The sequence below is a fragment of the Nestor notabilis genome, unplaced genomic scaffold (genome assembly GCF_000696875.1).
Source record: "Nestor notabilis isolate BGI_N333 unplaced genomic scaffold, ASM69687v1 scaffold8348, whole genome shotgun sequence".
Classification (NCBI taxonomy): domain Eukaryota; kingdom Metazoa; phylum Chordata; class Aves; order Psittaciformes; family Psittacidae; genus Nestor; species Nestor notabilis.
In genome coordinates, this window is record NW_009940521.1 from 1,694 (window position 1) to 19,882 (window position 18,189).

The 18,189-nt window shown below is 39.7% G+C and overlaps 1 protein-coding gene across 1 annotated transcript in view; it reads left to right on the plus strand.

The window, feature by feature from the left end:
* Window positions 1–1,102: 1,102 nt before the first annotated feature.
* The window catches only part of NME7 (NME/NM23 family member 7), a gene marked incomplete at its 5' end in the record, with an annotated part of 70,282 nt that continues 53,195 nt past the window's right edge, over window positions 1,103–18,189 (plus strand). The window contains 5 exons of the mRNA XM_010020400.1: window positions 1,103–1,269; window positions 6,205–6,315; window positions 10,006–10,056; window positions 12,496–12,703; window positions 15,762–15,867. Coding sequence (XP_010018702.1) covers window positions 1,103–1,269; window positions 6,205–6,315; window positions 10,006–10,056; window positions 12,496–12,703; window positions 15,762–15,867 — 643 coding nt within the window. The remainder of the gene's footprint in view (window positions 1,270–6,204; window positions 6,316–10,005; window positions 10,057–12,495; window positions 12,704–15,761; window positions 15,868–18,189) is intronic.

Sequence of the window (18,189 nt, forward strand, 5' to 3'; positions counted from 1 at the left end):
TGTCATTTCATTGCCTACCACACTAGAGGACACTTCGTAGGAGCATGTATGAGGGGCTAAAGACATTTCAGCAGAGAAAGATTCTTCCTTATAATCCTGCCTCAGCAGAAGGAAGTATCAAAATAATTTATATTGTCTGATCTGCAAAGGTTTGGGTATTCTGAAAAAACCTACTATTCTTCTAGCCTTCTAACAGGAAAGAAACACATTCGCATGTTTCAGAACATGGAGGAGTATGTAATTTTGCTCTTAATATTTTTTCCCCCCTCCAAAAGTTGTGGGAATGATGTTCTTTCTTTTAATGCTATTCTGTTCTACATACCATTACAGTGGAGCACAGTGCATGTAATTCAAGACAGAGAAGGGGACGTCTGGCCTGAGGAGGACAAAACTCTTCCTTTCATAGGGTTCTGCTTCTTCAGGAAACTGAAGGCATCTGTAATATCTACATGCAGTGAAGAAACTGTTCAGATTGTGCTTTGCCAGCCCACCCAGAAAACTACACATTAACATCTTGCTTCGTGTTTGGAATGATGTTATATAGCTGAATTGTCTTGACAGGCTTTTGAGCTTGCAGCTCTAGGCAGTGAGAATGTCTCAACCTAGTGTTGCAGTCACCCATCCGTCCCTAATTCTGAGTCTTGTGCAGTCAAATAAAACATAGTATCATTGGAATGATGCCCTGAAGATGAGACCTGCCACAGTGCATATCGTGATTATTCCTGGTGTGAGCCATTGGTCTGTGAAACAGCAGAGATCTGCTAGGGGGAACTCGCAGTGAGTCTGGGCAGAAGTATCCACTAGGCACCTGAACCATTTATCACAGCTTGAATTAGCACAAACAAACGATGACATGAAAAATGCAAAGATAGCTGTTAGCCTGAGAGTATTTAAATGGAATAAATTTGTGACTGTGGTTTAGTCTTCTAAGCTTTCCTGGTGCACCTGTAAGTCCAAAGGGTTAGGAATTAAATCAATTTAGTGATCAGATTCAATCCCACAGTACTGTGGAAATTTCTGAAGGTAGAGTAAAAATTATGTTGAGTTTGCCCACAGCTTAATTCTCTTGCTATGGCAGATTTTAATGTTCTTTTCTCTGCAGTATGATGTGAAGAATCATCGCACCTTCCTGAAGCGCACCAAGTATGAGAGCCTACACCTTGAGGATTTATTTGTGGGCAACAAAATCACAGTGTTTTCCCGTCATCTAACCTTAGTGGATTATGGGGATCAATATACAGCCCGCAAGCTGGGGAGCCGTAAAGAGAAGTAAGAATGCATGTGTTTTGAAATCGTCCTTTGTAGTTTGGGTTTCAAAGTAGTTGTTCTTAGATGGAAATGAAACAAGTATTCTCTACTATGGAGAAAGGAGGAGATAGCTGCAAGTTTGCATGCAGTTTGAAATGATCTGGCATACTGATAGCTGGAGTGAAGCAAACTGGCCCCAGCTTATGTGCAAACTCATGGCTACCATTGATACCTGATAAATCTTCAAGGCCAGCTTCTCCATGTTGTCAACTGCTGCCTCCACAAGGTCTTTTGGGAGAGAAGAGGGGGAGGAGGAAAACAGGGGGTCCTCTGCAGTCTTCTTACTCCCTAGGGTAGGCAGCAGTAGGATTCTTGTGATTTGGGGATTCTTTCAGGGCAGAATTTGGTAGTTCTGAGCACTGGCCTTTAAGGGTCTGGATCTTGCAAAACTAGCACCTGCCTCTCTGGGATCTGTGCAGAAGCTTAGTGCCTTGCCAATCCGATCTACTCTGTTGGTAGTAGTAACAGGAGAGAGGCCCATTCCCATTCTCCATTGTTTTTTCCTACTATGGAGGATTTTTTCTGAGAATTTTTTCAGCATCTTCTAAACTCCATGTGTGTGATTTACAAGGAATTTAAGTGTGGTTTGACTGCAGTGCAAGTAATCTCTGAATTTACAAATTAATAAATTATGATAATTTGCTGTAGCATTTTTCTGAAAAGAGCACAGAGTATTTTCTTAGGTATCATGTTCCAGTGAGCCCTGCTCACCTATTTTCTTGCTCCCTCCTGCTAACTGGTCTTATTTTGAACTTTTTCTGGAGAGTTGTACGTAACCAGAAATATAGGAAGAGTTGCAAGTTTTAACACACATACTTGCTTAACCAGACAAAAAACATTGCCGTGGAAATGACTGCTATAATATCTTTCCAGAAGGAGTTCTCCCGGTACTTTTTCTCCAAGCTGGGGTTTGGCATGGTGGAAGAGTAGTAAAGGAGGTGGAGAACACCAGAGGGTGGCTTCTGTAAATGTGGCTGCTTTCTCTGTTCCTCAGTGGAGCCTGTCTTATCTATGGTTTTTATATCAATGTCACTTTTTATAGTTGTGCATTTCCTGCTCTGCCTAAACTAGCATAAGCCCTGGTGCTGATGAAGTTATACCAAGAAAAGGCAGCTTGTGATAAAATGACATTTTCTTCTTGTAAGGGAAGTCGCTGTCTATATAGCAACACTATAGTTGCGTCAAGGAAGTGGTCCTGGGAGTCTGTGGATTTTTGTACTGCTCTACAAGAGGAAGGGAGGGAATTTATGACATGTCAGCTGTTTGGAAAATATTTTAGGAATGTTGTCTGAAAGATAACATAGATATGTAAGCGGTGTTACATATTCAGAATAGCCCGAAGGAACATAGTGAAAGGTGTCTTAAACAGGCAAGGGATTCTCAAAATCCAATTTCTTTACAGAAGCTTTCACTGGGTAAGCAGGGTCATATTAAAAGAGTCCTTGGGCAAAAGAGTTGCATATGAGGTATCTGTCCTTTTGGCCTGTTCCCAGCAATTTTTACAGCTATTCTTAGTTAAATAGATAGAATAAAATTTCTTCAATACTTGATAATTCCTAAAATAATCTGTAGTTGGAATTCTATTAATAATTTTAAGGATGTTGTACAAGGCAGAATGTTTCCCTGACTTTTTCTTGCCTTTGTGCTGTATACGACTATCAGCAGTTTAGTTTGGGTTTTGAAATACTTTCTTTAGTCACTGAATTTGTATGTAGGCAGGCTCAGCAAAGGCTTTGAGGGAAATTGAGGAGTATATATAAAAAATCTTGAATGTTTTGAATGAGGGACCTTTGGTTTTGTAAACAAAGCAGGTGAATGTGACTCTAAGTACATGAGGTATAAAATAGATGTGTAAAAAGAGGCTAGATTTGCACAGGCCCTTTCTAGAATTAGGCTAAAATTATTAAGACAGTTCTATCAAGTTCCAGTTTCTACACCTACTTTTTTTAAATCTTGGGTCAATTTTTAAATACAGCCATATTTGAGCGTTTGTCTTCCCTGCTTCCCTCCCTGGGTATCATAAGGAAACCGTCACTAAAATTATTAAGTAAGCCTGTGCTTACTTACAGTGTACCACAAAAGGAATCACTGGCATGGGACAGGAATTCCTCTTTCTGTAGTCTTTCGTTGTGATCCAGGGTGGTTGTAACCTGAGATAAACATTTGTCTGACTAGTGCCTCCTGTCTGAGTACACTGGAGTCACTTAATATCACTGGTTTTGAAAATGCTGTTAGAAAGCTTATGTCTCAACCAAAAATACTTGAATTCTTTTTTGATTGAGATACGTTATTCTTAGGCTTCTTGTCATTGAGATAATCAGTTTTTCTTCCCCTACAAGACATAAGCTACTGTATATGCAACAGTCCTATTATTAGAAATAAGTATATCTCAGAAGCATAGCCACAGCATGCTTTGTGCATCATTCCTTTGATCACTTCCCATCTTCTGTTGTTTCAGTACTCACTGCAGTACAGTCATACAGTCTCTCTGAAAATTTAAGTAAATAAGCTTAATTTTCATTCTTTCTCCTTCATTCCTAGACACAAAACTGTTTCAAAATGTACTTTACAGAGTACATCATGTTAAACCACAAGAAACACATTCCTCATTAAAACTAAAAATAGGGCACATGAATCAAAATCCAATCTCAGAAAGTCTTTCGCATCCTGAATTATACTTTTTTTACCTTGCATACCTCTGAGAAGCTCACACTGAAATGTTAAAGTTTATATTACCAGTGTTAGAGAAAAGGTGTTATAAGAGTTGCTAATTGCAGTTTGCCTTAATGACTTGTAGGTAAATTGCTTCATAGTGCAATATTTTATTACATATTGGTGGGAATTAGTTTTACGAGAAAGCTTGAAATAGAAAAGTAAGGGACAATTTATTTCTATCATTAGCAGTCTGTCTCAAATAGCCTGTGTAATAACATAGATTCAAAAAAGTAGTCCTCAAGGAAATGCAAGTGGCACTAGACATCGTGTTCAGTGATTTGCTCCTTAATGTTCATGGTAAACAACAGAATCGAGAACCTCTTCTGCTAGGATGCAGGTCATGCACCTTGTGACCATGTGTCATCAGTCAAGCTCACAGCTGCTCCCCCTCATGTGCCTTGATGCATGTGGCACACCCTGTCGTATGATAAATATCACAAAGTGAAGTGGAGCTGCGAAATCCTTGCGAAAGAGATGAACAGGCTATGGGCCGTAGGCTGCATGAAGTATGCTGGTGAACTGTGTTGAACGTTGGCCAGAGGTCAGCCTTTCCTGATCTGATGATGGGGCTAAACCAACTTTAGTTTGCACTGCAATGAACTGAAGCGTGGGCTTGGTTGACTACAGTCATGCAGTTTATCCTTAGTCCTTCAGTCTTTTGGTGTTGTATTTCTTAATTGATCTGAGCCTAAGCTGGTCCATGTATATGAGCTTCCTGGTGCTTGAGGAAATCTCCGTTTCTGAGCTCTGAAGATCATCTATGTCTCCCCCTTGGTTTCAGATGAAATGTCGCATATGTTCAAATCTTCCTCATTACATTCCCTGGTCCTAACACCTCCCTTCCTTTAGATTTGCTGTGAAATAATCTCTATCTGTTCCTAAAGCATCTGTCAATCTGGGGTCACTTACAGTTCAAGGTAAATGCTGTGGAAGTTCATCCATCTCCTGCAATCTCAGCATATTTGCATTGGCTAGAATATATTACTGCTAACCTAAAGGCAGCTTTCCATTGCTATGCTGGTATATAAAATGAGAAATTTGCAATTATTTTGCCTTTCATCTAGTGAAATACTGCAATGAAAAATTCTATCTCAGATAGCCTTCATTATTTGTAACAGTGTAAAAGATGGAGAGAGCTCTTTAGGATTCTTGGGGACGTGGAGTTTCTGAGATTCAGGGTTGAATAAATCTGTTGATTTGTAAGCTGAGCACATTTGAAGCTGACTCATCACAAGATGAGTGCAAATAGAAGATGCCATTTAACAGACCTTCTTTTTGTGCTTGTTATTTTTGATTAATAATACGTTTAACGCCGATGGTGTACTCGGTGCTATGCAAGTGCGCTAATAAAACAGTCCTGGACTTGGAGATGTATAGTATAAAAAGATAATTATCTAGAAGACAGGATGTACTTGGAAACAAAGATGTGGGGGAGAGTGTAGAAATTTTTTGATTGGTCTCCCTTAGAATATAGCTGTCAGTCAGTATAAGAGACATAATACCTCCTCTGCCAACCTTTTGTTGTGTCTATTAACAGTGTCAGCTATTTGGCATGCAGATTGTATACCGTTGTGTTTGTACTGTACCAAGAACATTAAGACCTTTTTTTCACCGAGGCCTCCAAATATTTTAAAAGTAGTAATAAAACAATCATTTCACTTTAGTTTTTTTTTTTTTTAAAGAGACACAGATTTAAGTAATATTTTTAAATAGGGAATTTTAACAGCTTCATTTTTATGTAGATAGTAATTAAAATGAGGGGAAAAGGGAACTGAGCGAGTGTAGGGAGACATTAACAAAACAGTTGTGTTCTAACCCAGAGCCATGACTGAGGAGCTGTAGGGGATATACAGTAGCTAAGGAAGAAGTGGTCGGATTGTATGCTCTGAGAGGGAAGGGAGAAGTCAGTAAATAAAGACTGCTGGCACTCTGGGCTGCCTTGGGTTAGAAACCTGAGGAAATTGTAATGTGCAAAGCTCATTCTTATCAAAATAATGTCTTGTGCAGGCATTCAAGAACAGCGTGGAAATTGATGAAACACTGGGACTGGGATGTTCGACCGTGGCAGAATTTATGTCTTTGATGTGATGTTTTTTTGTCTGGATATTAACTCAACATGCACAGCAAATGCTCTAAGGAAAGTAATGTTGGCTGTATTGCTCTCTTTTTTTTCTCTCCCAGAACACTGGCTTTGATTAAACCTGATGCAGTGCCCAAGATTGGAGAATTAATTGATATCATTATTAATGCAGGATTTACAATAACTAAAGCCAAAATGATGTTGCTTTCAAGGTAAGGATTTTTTAAGATTAGCTCTGTTGTATCTAAATGTTATTTTTGCAGACAAGAACATTCTCTGAAGCTATCCTCTGTTGTTCCGCACATCAAATCCATTCCAATGGATTACAGAGGGGAGACTCATCAGTTTCATAATCATGTAGGTTTCTGAAAGCATGTAGAGAATTAAGCTAAGAGTTAAAAAGTTCTGTGCAAAAGAGCCTGGTGTGATCAAATGCGTAATGTCTCTGTTTTGGTCACTCCAAAGTGACTACCATAGTTATAGCAATTCAGCAGTGTTTACTGACATGTCTGTATGTTCTCACCTCATGGCTTCCTGATACAAACCATACTGATTATAATTGGGTTGACTTTAAAAAAGCATTGGTTTATTTGCTCTCAGTAAATCCGTTAACTTAATTTGTGCTCTCAGACCCAAACTTGTTTGTGGTTTTTTTAATCCCTGGAAGTCTCAGGCAAAGAAAGTGATCTTCTGATGTTTCTGCAAGGTTGGAGAGATTTTGCATCTTCCTAATCCCCCCTAATGTTCACTGTTCTTCCCTTATCAAATTGAGCCACAAGATTTCAAAAAAGAGGCATGCTGCAGAGGAAAGAAAACATATTTAATTTACCCTAGACAATATCCCCAAAGTTACTGCTTTATTTCTTCATTGCTCCTTTGCCAAGCCTGTTCGTATACAAGTTGTCTATGAAAAGAAAAGCTATCTGTTCTACATAATACCATGTTCATGTGTTCTTACGGTTTATGTATGAGGTTAGGAACAATTTTCTCCGACCTCAGAACCTTTTTGGCATTCTGAAATGCTGATAAAACAACTGTGTGACTTCCACCTCTTGTCTCTGCATTCATCTGCTGCAGTGTTTCACGATACTGGTCCCAGATCCTCCCTCAAACTCCAGTTCTTGAGGTCAGTCAGGTTTCTAATGCTGATTTACAATTGACAGTCTCTTTCAAGCCAGCATTTTTTGCTTGCTCACCTGCAGTCTGAGAAATTTGATCCTGAAGTGTTGTGTTGGGTCATTCTTTATTTCAGCATCTGTCTGAGAACTTGAAGAACTGCCGAGCCAAATCACGTGGTTTAGAGTTGACTCACTGAAGAGAAATAACTTTGAGATTTGAACTTTCATTGCCTATTGCTATATAAAAATTCCTGCTTGTCTCGTATAATTGAAAACAGTTGTTAAAATGCACAAGATTGAGTTGTGCTAGATATACTTAAAAAAAAAGTCTTGATTATTTGTGGTTTCTCTGCTTACTATATACTCTGTTCCTTGGATCTGTGCCATTTTAAAATGGTAGAAATATGGCTTTGCCAAAGTCTTAAACCTTTATATCTCTGCAGGCATGCTTGTTCAAACCAGCGTCATCATCTTCTGCTTTCTTTAAATGGATTATTACTGACATCTGTTTTACAATCACTGTTAAGTAGGTTCATGCCTTCTGTAAAAATTGTAGCCAAGGTATGAAAGTGAGGGCAGGCACCTGCTTTGATAGGTCAGCTTTCTAGTCTCTTCACATAATCGTATGTTAGTTCAGTCTATTATTCCCAGATGAACACTGTTTTCCATTCTTTAAAGGCAGAGAACTAATGAGAGAGATGAAATGAAAAGGAACTGTTATACATCACAACTGCAGTTTTATATTTATTGCAGTAGGAATTCTTAACTGAGTAGTAGAGCTCGATTTGTTTCAGAAATAGATTCCTCAAATATTTCTTCACGTTCAGAAATGATGATACGTAATCTGTTTGCATACCTCTTTCATATTTGCTATCCAAAGTTATTTGGTGGATTAGTTTCAGAAGTGGGGTTTCTGATGAAATAGTGAATTCTAAGCAAAAACTTCAGGCTATTTACAGAGCGTAGGTTTGAAGCTTGAGGTTGCAGGAATTTCTGTGACCAGCATAATTTTTAAATTATGTTTCTGCCTTAGTTATGAAATGAAAGGAAAGCATATTAGCTGTATGGTCAATGGTAATCTTCTGAATTTTGAATAGCTCATACTTACACTGAACTGAAAGCAACAAGCCAGGAATTGTTCAATTCCAGTGAGCAGGTGGTCATTTTGATAAAAAAGCTGGAGGAAGCTGTGACGGTTCAAATATTTGTCAAGGTTAGGAAAATTAAAGTCTCCTGAAGTTTTTCTTGAGGTTCTTTCCTCTGGCAATATTTGGCTTAAGTTTGGACTGCTAATGAGAGAGAGATGTGAAAAGTTCCATTGCAGCTGACAGAACTGTGCCTTTGTTCATACTTGGAATCTGTTACTTGAAAAACCTTCAGGTAATTTCTTCCAGTCAAGACAGCTGCTCAAAGTGGGCAAAATCAGGGAGACCAGAAAAAAATCAAAAGACTGTTTCTGCAGGTAAAAACAGTTTTCCAAGCGGGAATCTTTTATTCTCCCTGCAGCTCTGCTTTGATTAGGAACTTTATATTCAGAGTAGGGGTGAGCAGTTTTGCTATCTTTCACCTGTCAATCGTCCTGAAAAGCTTGTCCTTCTCCACAAATTCCAGCTCCAGAAAGTGGTACACACCAGGATATGGAGCAAGCCAAGACCGAGCCTGCACTTCTAAAGTGGAATTTTGAAGCTGAAAAATGACATCTTTAGACTTGAAAACCTCCATGGATTTTTCTATTGGTTGCCATGCAGAAAAAGTGCTGTAAGCAAGGGTTAAGTATGAGAGGCAGCTGGAGAAAAAGCAGGGAAGAGAGTAGGTTGGCTAGCTGCAGGGCATGGTGGGGTGAAATGGTGTGCCCACCTGTGGATGGATCCTGAGTCTGCATCATGGTCCCTGAAACTTGTGTAGCTGGGTAGCTGGGCCCAGTGCTGCTAGCAGCGTGGCTGTGGCAACGCAGAACTTGGAGGGGCGCCACCACCCTGTCTGAAAAGGTATCTTTTTTCTTCCAGCGCCTGAGTAAAGGTTAAGTAACAGCTGTGGTACAGACATATGCCTGATGGCCTTTATTTGCCTGGCAATGGAAGGAGTTGCCCCATTACAGAAACCCCATTGCTCTGGGAGGAAGCACTGTGTAATAATTGCTGTGTTCTGTCAGGGAAAGTGCAAGACCAAATTGAGTTTTCAAGTGGGAAAATGTGGGAGAAAGCAAGTTTTAATCTGAAGGGCATTGTGCTGCTGATGTGACTTTTAACTTTTGAGGATTCTGAATAGAAATCAGGTTATACAATATTTTGTTATGCACCAGAATAATCAAACACTAGCCTTGATAAGGAAATTAGTCCTAATGAAGCAGTTAAATTCTTTATTTATGCTTTAAAACCAAACTTCATTAACCAACGTACACACTCAAACTGAGATGAAAGATGAAAACGACCTAACAGTGAATGGCTTGGCAAGGTGACTCTACTGCATTTATTTCTCAAACTGAGAAAGTGGGGACCATCAGTGACCTTGCAAGTCCATGCTATGGGCTTCAGTAATTAGTTCCTTCCCAGAGCAGGAGCATAAGGCATAAGGAGGAGTCAGCTACAAGTTACACCTGTAGCCACACAAAATACGACAGAAAATTAAATGTAGTTTCTGTTATTGAGCATGAACATCCCACAAACTGTCCAGCTGGGGAAGACATTACCTGTGGAAACATGCTAATCAATGATAGTTTGTGTTTTTCAGGGAGGTGTTTATATATATATGTGTGTGGTATATAACTGTATTTATCTTTTTCAGAAAAGAAGCAGCTGATTTCTACGTAGACCATCAATCAAAACCTTTTTATAAGTAGGTATATCAGTTTCATCTTGACATGTATTAAGCTTATTTAATGAATGCATGGGATTCATTTACCATATTTGGTACTGCAGGACCATGGGAAAATCAGAACTTTTCTTAGTCGAGTAGAGCCCTTTGCAAAGCATGCACCCTGTTCATCTTCCTCAAGGGACAGATCCTTATTTCAGCTATTCAGGGTTTTAACTCACACTCTTTAGAGCCTGATAATATCAGAGCAATGTCTTTCGTCTCCCAGGAGTGAAAATGCTCCTAGCAGGGCAAAACTTCAAAGCCAAGGGAAGGAGCATCTTCAGGATCAGGGTGGAGCTTCAAGATAATGACAATTAGGGGGAATGCTTAGCTGTGAGAATTGATTTGGTAGCAAGTACCCCAAATTGAAAGTAACTGAAAGGATAGTGCATGGGGTAGTTGTTTACTGTACTGCTACTTTTGGACAAAATGTCGAACTTCCATGGTGCTAGACTGCTCCACCTAACATGAAAAACCTAGTCTTGTTGTAACTGACCAGACCAATACCTATGACCCAGAGGTCATGTCATTTCTACTTTGCCTGAGGGTGCCAACAAACAACTACTTTCCTCCCTCTGGATTTGGCAGTCTGCCTTTTCTAGGAAGAGGGTGCAGCTCTGCCTTGTGTTTTTCAGCTGTGTTGGAACCTGGGTTTGCACTCACTTGGTCAAAAGACCTGGTTTCAGTACTGTCAGGAGGTGTTTGAGTATTAGGATCTGCCAGCTGCTCTCCTGCAAAGCAGTTGTTTTATTGTGGGTCCAAACTCAAGCTCTTCATGGACACATGGCTCCAGGCTATGTCTGACCATGTTGGAGATCAGAGGAGGATTTAGAATTGCCTTTTTTTTTTTTCTTTTCTTCTTCTTTTTTTTTTGCTGAGTAAGCCTGCTTGAATATGTTGGTAAATAAGCAAGAATTTTGCCTGTAGTGTTATTGCACAGATGTCTATCTATGCTAATGGTGATTATCTGAGAAACTTGTAGCCTTTGTCCACTGTGATGTGCCTGTCTCCCATTCTACAGTCCTATTGGCTACATCTTCTGTGTAGGATTTTTCCCTAAATTAGAAACAAATAGTTATAAAGCATTACAAATCAAACAGGGCAAGGATCTTCAAGGCAGCGAAATGTAAAATCTCTGACTCATTTATATTTAGCATTGTATTACTTGTCTTTAAATTGAGATTTAGTTTTTAAGTTCACTGGTCAATGTGAGTCTTGTGGATAGTACGGAAAATAGCAATTCTACTTGTTTGGAAAATAATGTCATATTAAAGAATTCAATTTTAAAATTTTATTTAATATTCGGGATCAGTCTGAACCATGAGCAGTGTTGTAGAAATTGCTTTTTTCTTGGGTGTATGTATGTGTAAGCCATTTAACTGTAACCTAAACAAGCAGTCTCTGATCAATAGAACCTGAGTCCCAATAGCTTATCCCTGTGTAGTTTCTTTATTTTTGTGGTACTTTTTATAGTTTTAATATCATTCCTTTAGCAAAGAATAGTAGGATTTCTCTTTTCTTTTTGCCCCTTGATCATTGCATAAGTGATCATTAGGAAGAAGATAGTTGGAGAAGCATACATGTGCACAATTATAACTGTGTAAAGCTCTTTTTTTTTGAGAAAGTAGTACAAAAACATTGAGCCAACTTTCTCCTTTGTTGGTTCTGTCCAGACACAGTGAAAAGGCAGGCTTGGTGGTGTGTGTGTTTTGTAAAAATACAGAATTATAGTTATGGAGGGTTTTTTTTTAATAGAATGTTTGGGTTTCCAATTTTGGGTGGCTGTTTTCAATGTGAGGTGGTCAGGACAGAAGACTGGCTGCTCCTGACAATCTCTTCTTCTTACTCAGATTCATCCCATTAAAGTCAGTTGACTTCTGCCTATGCCAGGATGTGGTAACTGCAGTTAAGTCTCCTCTTACCCACAAACTTTCCGCATCTTGTTTCTCCCTTCTCTCCCACTTTGGATTTTGGATGGGCAAAATCTGTGGGAGAGATCCATGGGGATCCACTTCAGCAGTACTGAAGTTGCGTGAGTGGGAAACACACAGGTCGTGTGAGAATCCTGAAATTCTGCTGTGCAGAAGAGACATGCTTAGGAATTGTTCCTATCAGACAAATGGTTAACAAGGTCTCTTTCTAGTACCAGTCTTTTTAAAACTCTTTTGAAATTGAACATGCTACACAGTAGCTTGAGTGAGTTTGTATTACTTGATTCTTTTTCTACAACCATAATAAGAAGGGAGTGTCTTCACATGACCTAGTCCAATTTCCTCCTCAGAGCAGAGCCAACTTTGAGGTTAGATCAAGTTGCTCAAGGCGTTGCTGAGTTGAGTTCTGAGCATCTCCACTGGATCATACGTTTTCGTTGGTTTCAGTTTGTAGCATGGATCACCATGTGCTGTTTCCATTTTACAGTGAGCTTCTCCATTTCATAACGAGTGGTCCCATTGTTGCTATGGAAATCTTAGGAGATGATGCAGTTTGTAAATGGAAAACATTACTGGGGCCAGCAAACTCTGCAGCAGCACAGACTGATGCACCAGAGAGCATTAGAGGGAACTTTGGACATACTGGCCTAAGAAATGCAGCTCATGGCCCAGATTCAGTTGCTTCAGCTGCTCAAGTAAGTTTTTGACTGTTTGTTGACTGAGGTTTACTTTTACTTTATTTGGTAACAGCTGGGTCAGGAATCCCTTTTATTTTTTTCCCCACTTGAGTTCAGAACTAGTTTAGATATTTTTCACGGATTAAACAAAATCATTTGTGCCATCCTGTGTTGCGCTTACCTGTTCTCCTCCATAGTCCTCTGTAGACCTCTGCAGCTTACTTTCCTCTGCTGTTATTGTTCAGAATGAATAATTATGAAAACAGGTCACTTTATACTGCTTTGTGTTTTCAAAGGTAGCACAGTGGGCCTGGCTTTGAGGAATTGAGTTCTATTTTGCTGTGTTTGCAAGTGTGTGTTTCCTTAGTGCTAAGAAAAAGCCCTGGGACTGGGTGATAGATATTACCAGTATTTCTAAAGAACTGAGGTGACTATCTGTGTGCCTTGTTGTGGGGTAGATATGCTAATAAATGTTGGCAAGGATAAAGTTTATCTCATGATTGATTGGTATCATGCTCTGGTATCTTAGCTCTAGACCAGCAGTGAAAAGATGTCAGTTGTTGCTTCCTTGATCCCAGTTTTTGTTCTATTAAAATTGGAACAGCTGCAGTAGCACAACTGGAAAGAGACCTGCTGTGGAATACCTAATAAGCTGCCAGCCTCTATATACTAGAAAATATACATAGAGATTGTATCCTGGTGGTGAGGGAGAGTTGGTTAGCTTCTGTGTGGCACAGCAAAATGTGGGCCATTTTCTGCTGGCCAGGCACTCATCTTGCATATCTGCACCATGCTTGGGCTGCTGGATCCTCTCCATGTGCCTCTGGTTTTGACAAGAAATCATATGCTGCACCTGAAGTGCTTTTTCTTGGTGGCAGACTTGATGAAGATGGTACAGAGTCAGCAGGATTTGGATGAAATCGATCCTTTCTGATGAAGGAAAGCAATAGAAAATCCTGTGTAGTTCTGGTTAAATAGCTAGATGTCTTCATATATAAAGGAGAAAGTTTTTCTTTGTTCCTGTGTACTGCTGTGACAACTGTGCCAGCTTTTGAACTGACAGTGTAGGAAGGAGTATCTATTAGCATAAAAGTTTGATTAGAAGCATAAGTGTTTTGGCTTATGTTTGTTGTTGGTTTTGCATTCCCTTATTTTTGAAATGCCATTTGAAGGCCCCATTCATGCACAGCATTTTTATGACTCTGGGATTATTATGCTGAACTTTTGCAGGTATGTGCATCTTTGTGGCATTACTGATGCCAATCTTCAGTAAATCAACTGAAATTGTGCCCCCTGTGCCTATTTTAATTTAGTAGGCCCAGTATTCTATGGATGTATAGCAGTTGCCGTGGAAACTAGTTGGCTGCAGCTTGCCAAAACTTTGCTGAAAGAAAGAAATATAAGATACAGGGACCTAAACAAACTCTTCTGAAGGAAAACTGGTCTTGGCCACACTTAATGAATACATTGTAAACTGAACAGTTAAAATGGAAGACTGCATTGTTCTTTTTGTGGCTAAATGACATGTGAAAGTATGCCTCTGGTATACTTTAAGCTGGTAACTCTCAGCAGGCCAAATTTTGGAGTTTCTTTACATCAAAAGTAAAGGGAATGGAAAACAATTTTCTTTTTAAGCCTCCACTTGCTTATAGTTTGTCACTTCATCATCTTAGTGCTTCAGCATTGTTACGTTATTTTCCTTTGATGATCCTTTTAATGGATAAAACAAAGTGTTAAGTATTGGAAATATTTTGCTGCTTTTTCCTGGGTCCTTCTTTTAGAATAAACATTAGTTAACAGAGTGGGACAAAGTCTTTGGAGCATGCAGCATTTTATCAGTAGAAGGATGTAAGAAATGAGCCCTTTTGTCTCAGATGTGCCTAATTAAAATGTGGATTATTTGCTAGGAGAAAAACGAAATTTTTTTTCCCTTCTGTTGAAAGATCCATTCGTTTGAATTGTGTAATTGTTTTCAAATAAGGATTACAGGAATTGTCAGAGCCTCATGAGCTAAAGACTGGCAGATAGCTAAGTCTATTCCATCTGATTCAAGCTAGTAAATTAAATGAGACAATTTCAGGAAATGGCCTTTAGCACTGCTATTGTTACACAGGAAAAAAGTCAAATAGATTTGGTAATAGTATTCCCAGGATATTATTATTTCCCTTAAATAGAAATCTACTGATCAAGTTTTACTGAATTTGACCAATAGGTGTGAAGTGGAATCTGCGTTCTGAGCATTTGACTAATCTTAATTGGCAGATTGTGTAACATATGTGAATAAATGGTATGGAAAAAGTGTGAAGCTGGCAGTAAACAGTGAAAAAATATCACTGAGGAAAGAAACCTGGCTGTCAGGCTCACCCCAGTAAGGTCTAAGACCCAAGCTCTATGGTACCTGAATAATGATGGTGGGAAGAAAGGAAGTGATTGGAGGCAAAGAGATTCATCCCAAAATCAGAGCAATTGAGTTCATCAGCTCAAATTCAGTAAGATAAAAAAAAAATAAAAATAGTGTCACTAAGGCATGAGGAATGAGTCAAGAATTTTAGTCATTTAAGACAAGAAGAATATAAACAAACGGGATAGAGCTCAGCTTTGTATATGGAAAGAAAACATACTGAACAATGGATGGTCGTTGCATACTTGCTCATATAATGGAAAAGATGATGTGAAAAGAGGGAAGATAAAATATGCATGTATGGGAGTGGATTTGGGAAAGATACTGAGGAAAGAGAGAGAATTTAGAAAACTGGGAATACCTTTCCCAAATGATTGTGGCTGTGGCAGCAGCAGCATTTTGGATGTTCTGAATGGAAATGGATTGTGTTGCAGAAGTGGAAAGACATTGCAAGAAAAATTCAAGTCATGTTTTTATGATTGTAGCCATGGTGCCAGAGAGGGAAAGACGTATTTGAGAGAATATTATAGGGAAAAAGTATTTGTAGTGCAAAAATCTATATAATTAAGGTTTATCTTCTGTGACTATGAATACTTCAGATGTTGTTACTTATGATAAAGGCTGATGTATGCAGCTAGATCAATCTAAAATGTATTCAATTACAATTCTTTTCAGGAGCTGGAGTTGTTCTTTCCCTCCAGTGGAGGTCGTGGACCAGTCAACAGTGCAAAATTCACAAACTGTACTTGTTGCATTATTAAGCCTCATGCAGTTAATGAAGGTAAGCAACGCAGATAGAGGAGGAGGAAGCAATCTGTACTTCATTGTATCCATGATCATTCCTGTACCCCTTTTTTTGGGTGAATGAGACTGCAAGAGCACAGGGTATATTTCATAGTACATGGAAAAGTATGCAGATAGGTTGTCTTTCATACACCTTTAGTATTTCTGCAGTTCAGTTCCATGAAGAGTGGGTCACACGCTTTCCATGTGGGTATTTGTTAATTTCAGAATAAGAAGGGAGAGGTGAAAAAAAGGAGGATAAAAATATGAGATTTGATAAACCTTAATGTGACAGCTTACCATGTCCTTGCTCCTTTCTACCCCTCACACTCGTCTGCTGGACGTTAGCGTCCTCAAGGCAGACTGAAAGCAGGACACCTGGCCATATTGCAGGGCCTCCCACTCAGGCAGTAGCACACTACACTGAAACTACTTACAAAGGGAGATTTGTACTGATATGAATCTTGTTCTGCTGAAGGCAGTGAGGATGGAAAGTGGAAAAGGCTTGTTTATTCTATAAAACTGAGTCAGAGACCTAAAGTATTTGTTGGTCTCCGTGATGCTTTCTGTGCTGGTGAATGCCCTGTGAGCTCACCATAGGAGTATTGGAAATGTTTAGTGCCCAGCTGTTACCATACAGAAACAATCGCACTTTGTGGCCTGTACTTAGATACAGGAGCATGTGTAGGAGCAGTGAGTGCAGTAAAATATTTTGGCTTTGGTAGTGCAGCAGTATTTTTGAGTGTTGAAAAAATGTTGCCATGTGAGAACACTGAGATTTTTCTTAGTAAGATGCAGAGCACACTGCAACAGTTTAATCACTTCTCTGCGGATAGCTAACATGGAAACAGCAGAAGTGGCCGTAGCAGTTTCCAGGCCTTTCACACCTCAAGTGGGATGTCTGGAGAGCTTGCTGAAAAAAGCATGGCTTTCATGAGAAAGAGTCTTGTGCTCACTGCTGATAATATGCCTGTTATCTGTTTGAGGCCTTGCATGGTATCTGCTACTGATAAGTCTTCCGTGCAGCAAAGACAGAGTGATGTTCCTTTTACAGAAATACGGACAGCAGCTGGGACTGTGATCTTACCTAGCTAAATTTTTGCAGGGGACACTTTTCCATGGCAGGAGCCTTGGGCGACAAAGTTCAGTGTGTAGTGTCCCTGCTCATGGCAGGGGGGTTGGAACTAGATGATCTTAAGATCCTCTCCAACCCTAACTATTCTATGATTCTATGATTCTATGATTGTGAAAATAGCGAAGTGGATGTCTGGGGCTGTGCTTCCTTGACATATAATTTCTATTGCATATCAGGGCTTAGACTCTATCTTACTGAACTTAGGTTTTTATTTCCGTAGTTTTATAGTGGCCTGTCTGTTACTATTTTTCTTTTTCTTGAACTTCTCAGAATTTTTCTGAATCACCAAAGGACAAATTCTGGTCCCATTTGCATGCCTCTCTGGGAGTGTGAGTGTCTGTAGGAGGTGGGGGTGGTGAGAGAGAGAGAAGGAGGTATGGGTACAGAAACATAGATGTGAGTGTACACCCAGCTTTGCAATGTGAGTGCTAGAAAAACTGGACTAAAGTTGAGATCAGTAACCATGATATAGACCTCCTTCTCCCACCACAGAGGGCTGGAAAGGCAGACCAGAGCTGCCAAACAGCAACTAAAATCTGAATGGTGAAGTGTACCTTGTATGAGCATTCTCCATCCATACAGCTTTTACCTTGTGTGAGCTTTCTCCATCCATACAGCTTTGATTACTACCCTCAACAGAATGAAGAAATCAAACCTGAATTTTCTAAATTGGCAAAGTGTTTTATCAATTTGCTTTGGTTTAACCCCAGCTGTCAACTAGGCACCACACAGCTGCTCACTCACTTCTCCACCGATGGGATGGGGGAGGGAATCGGAAGGGTAAAACTGAGAAAACTCATGGGTTGAGAGAGAGACATTTTAATATGTAAAACAAAAGCTGCATGCATGAGCAAAGCAAAAGAAGGAATTAATTCACCACTTCCCATGGCAGGTTGGTGTTCAGCCATTTCGAGGAAAGCAGGGCTCCATCATGTGTAGTAGTGACTTGGGAAGACAAACACCATCACTCTGAAGGTCCCCTCTTTCTTCTCCTTCCCCCAGCTTTACATGCTGAGCACGATGTCATATGGTCAGGAATATCCCTGTGGTCAGTTGGGGTCAGCTGTCCCAGCTGCGTCCCCTCCCAGCTGCTTGTGCACCCCCAGCCACTCACTGGTGGGGTGATACAGAAGAGGCCTTGGCTCTCTCTGTGCAAGGGCTGCTCAGCAGTCACTAAAACATCGC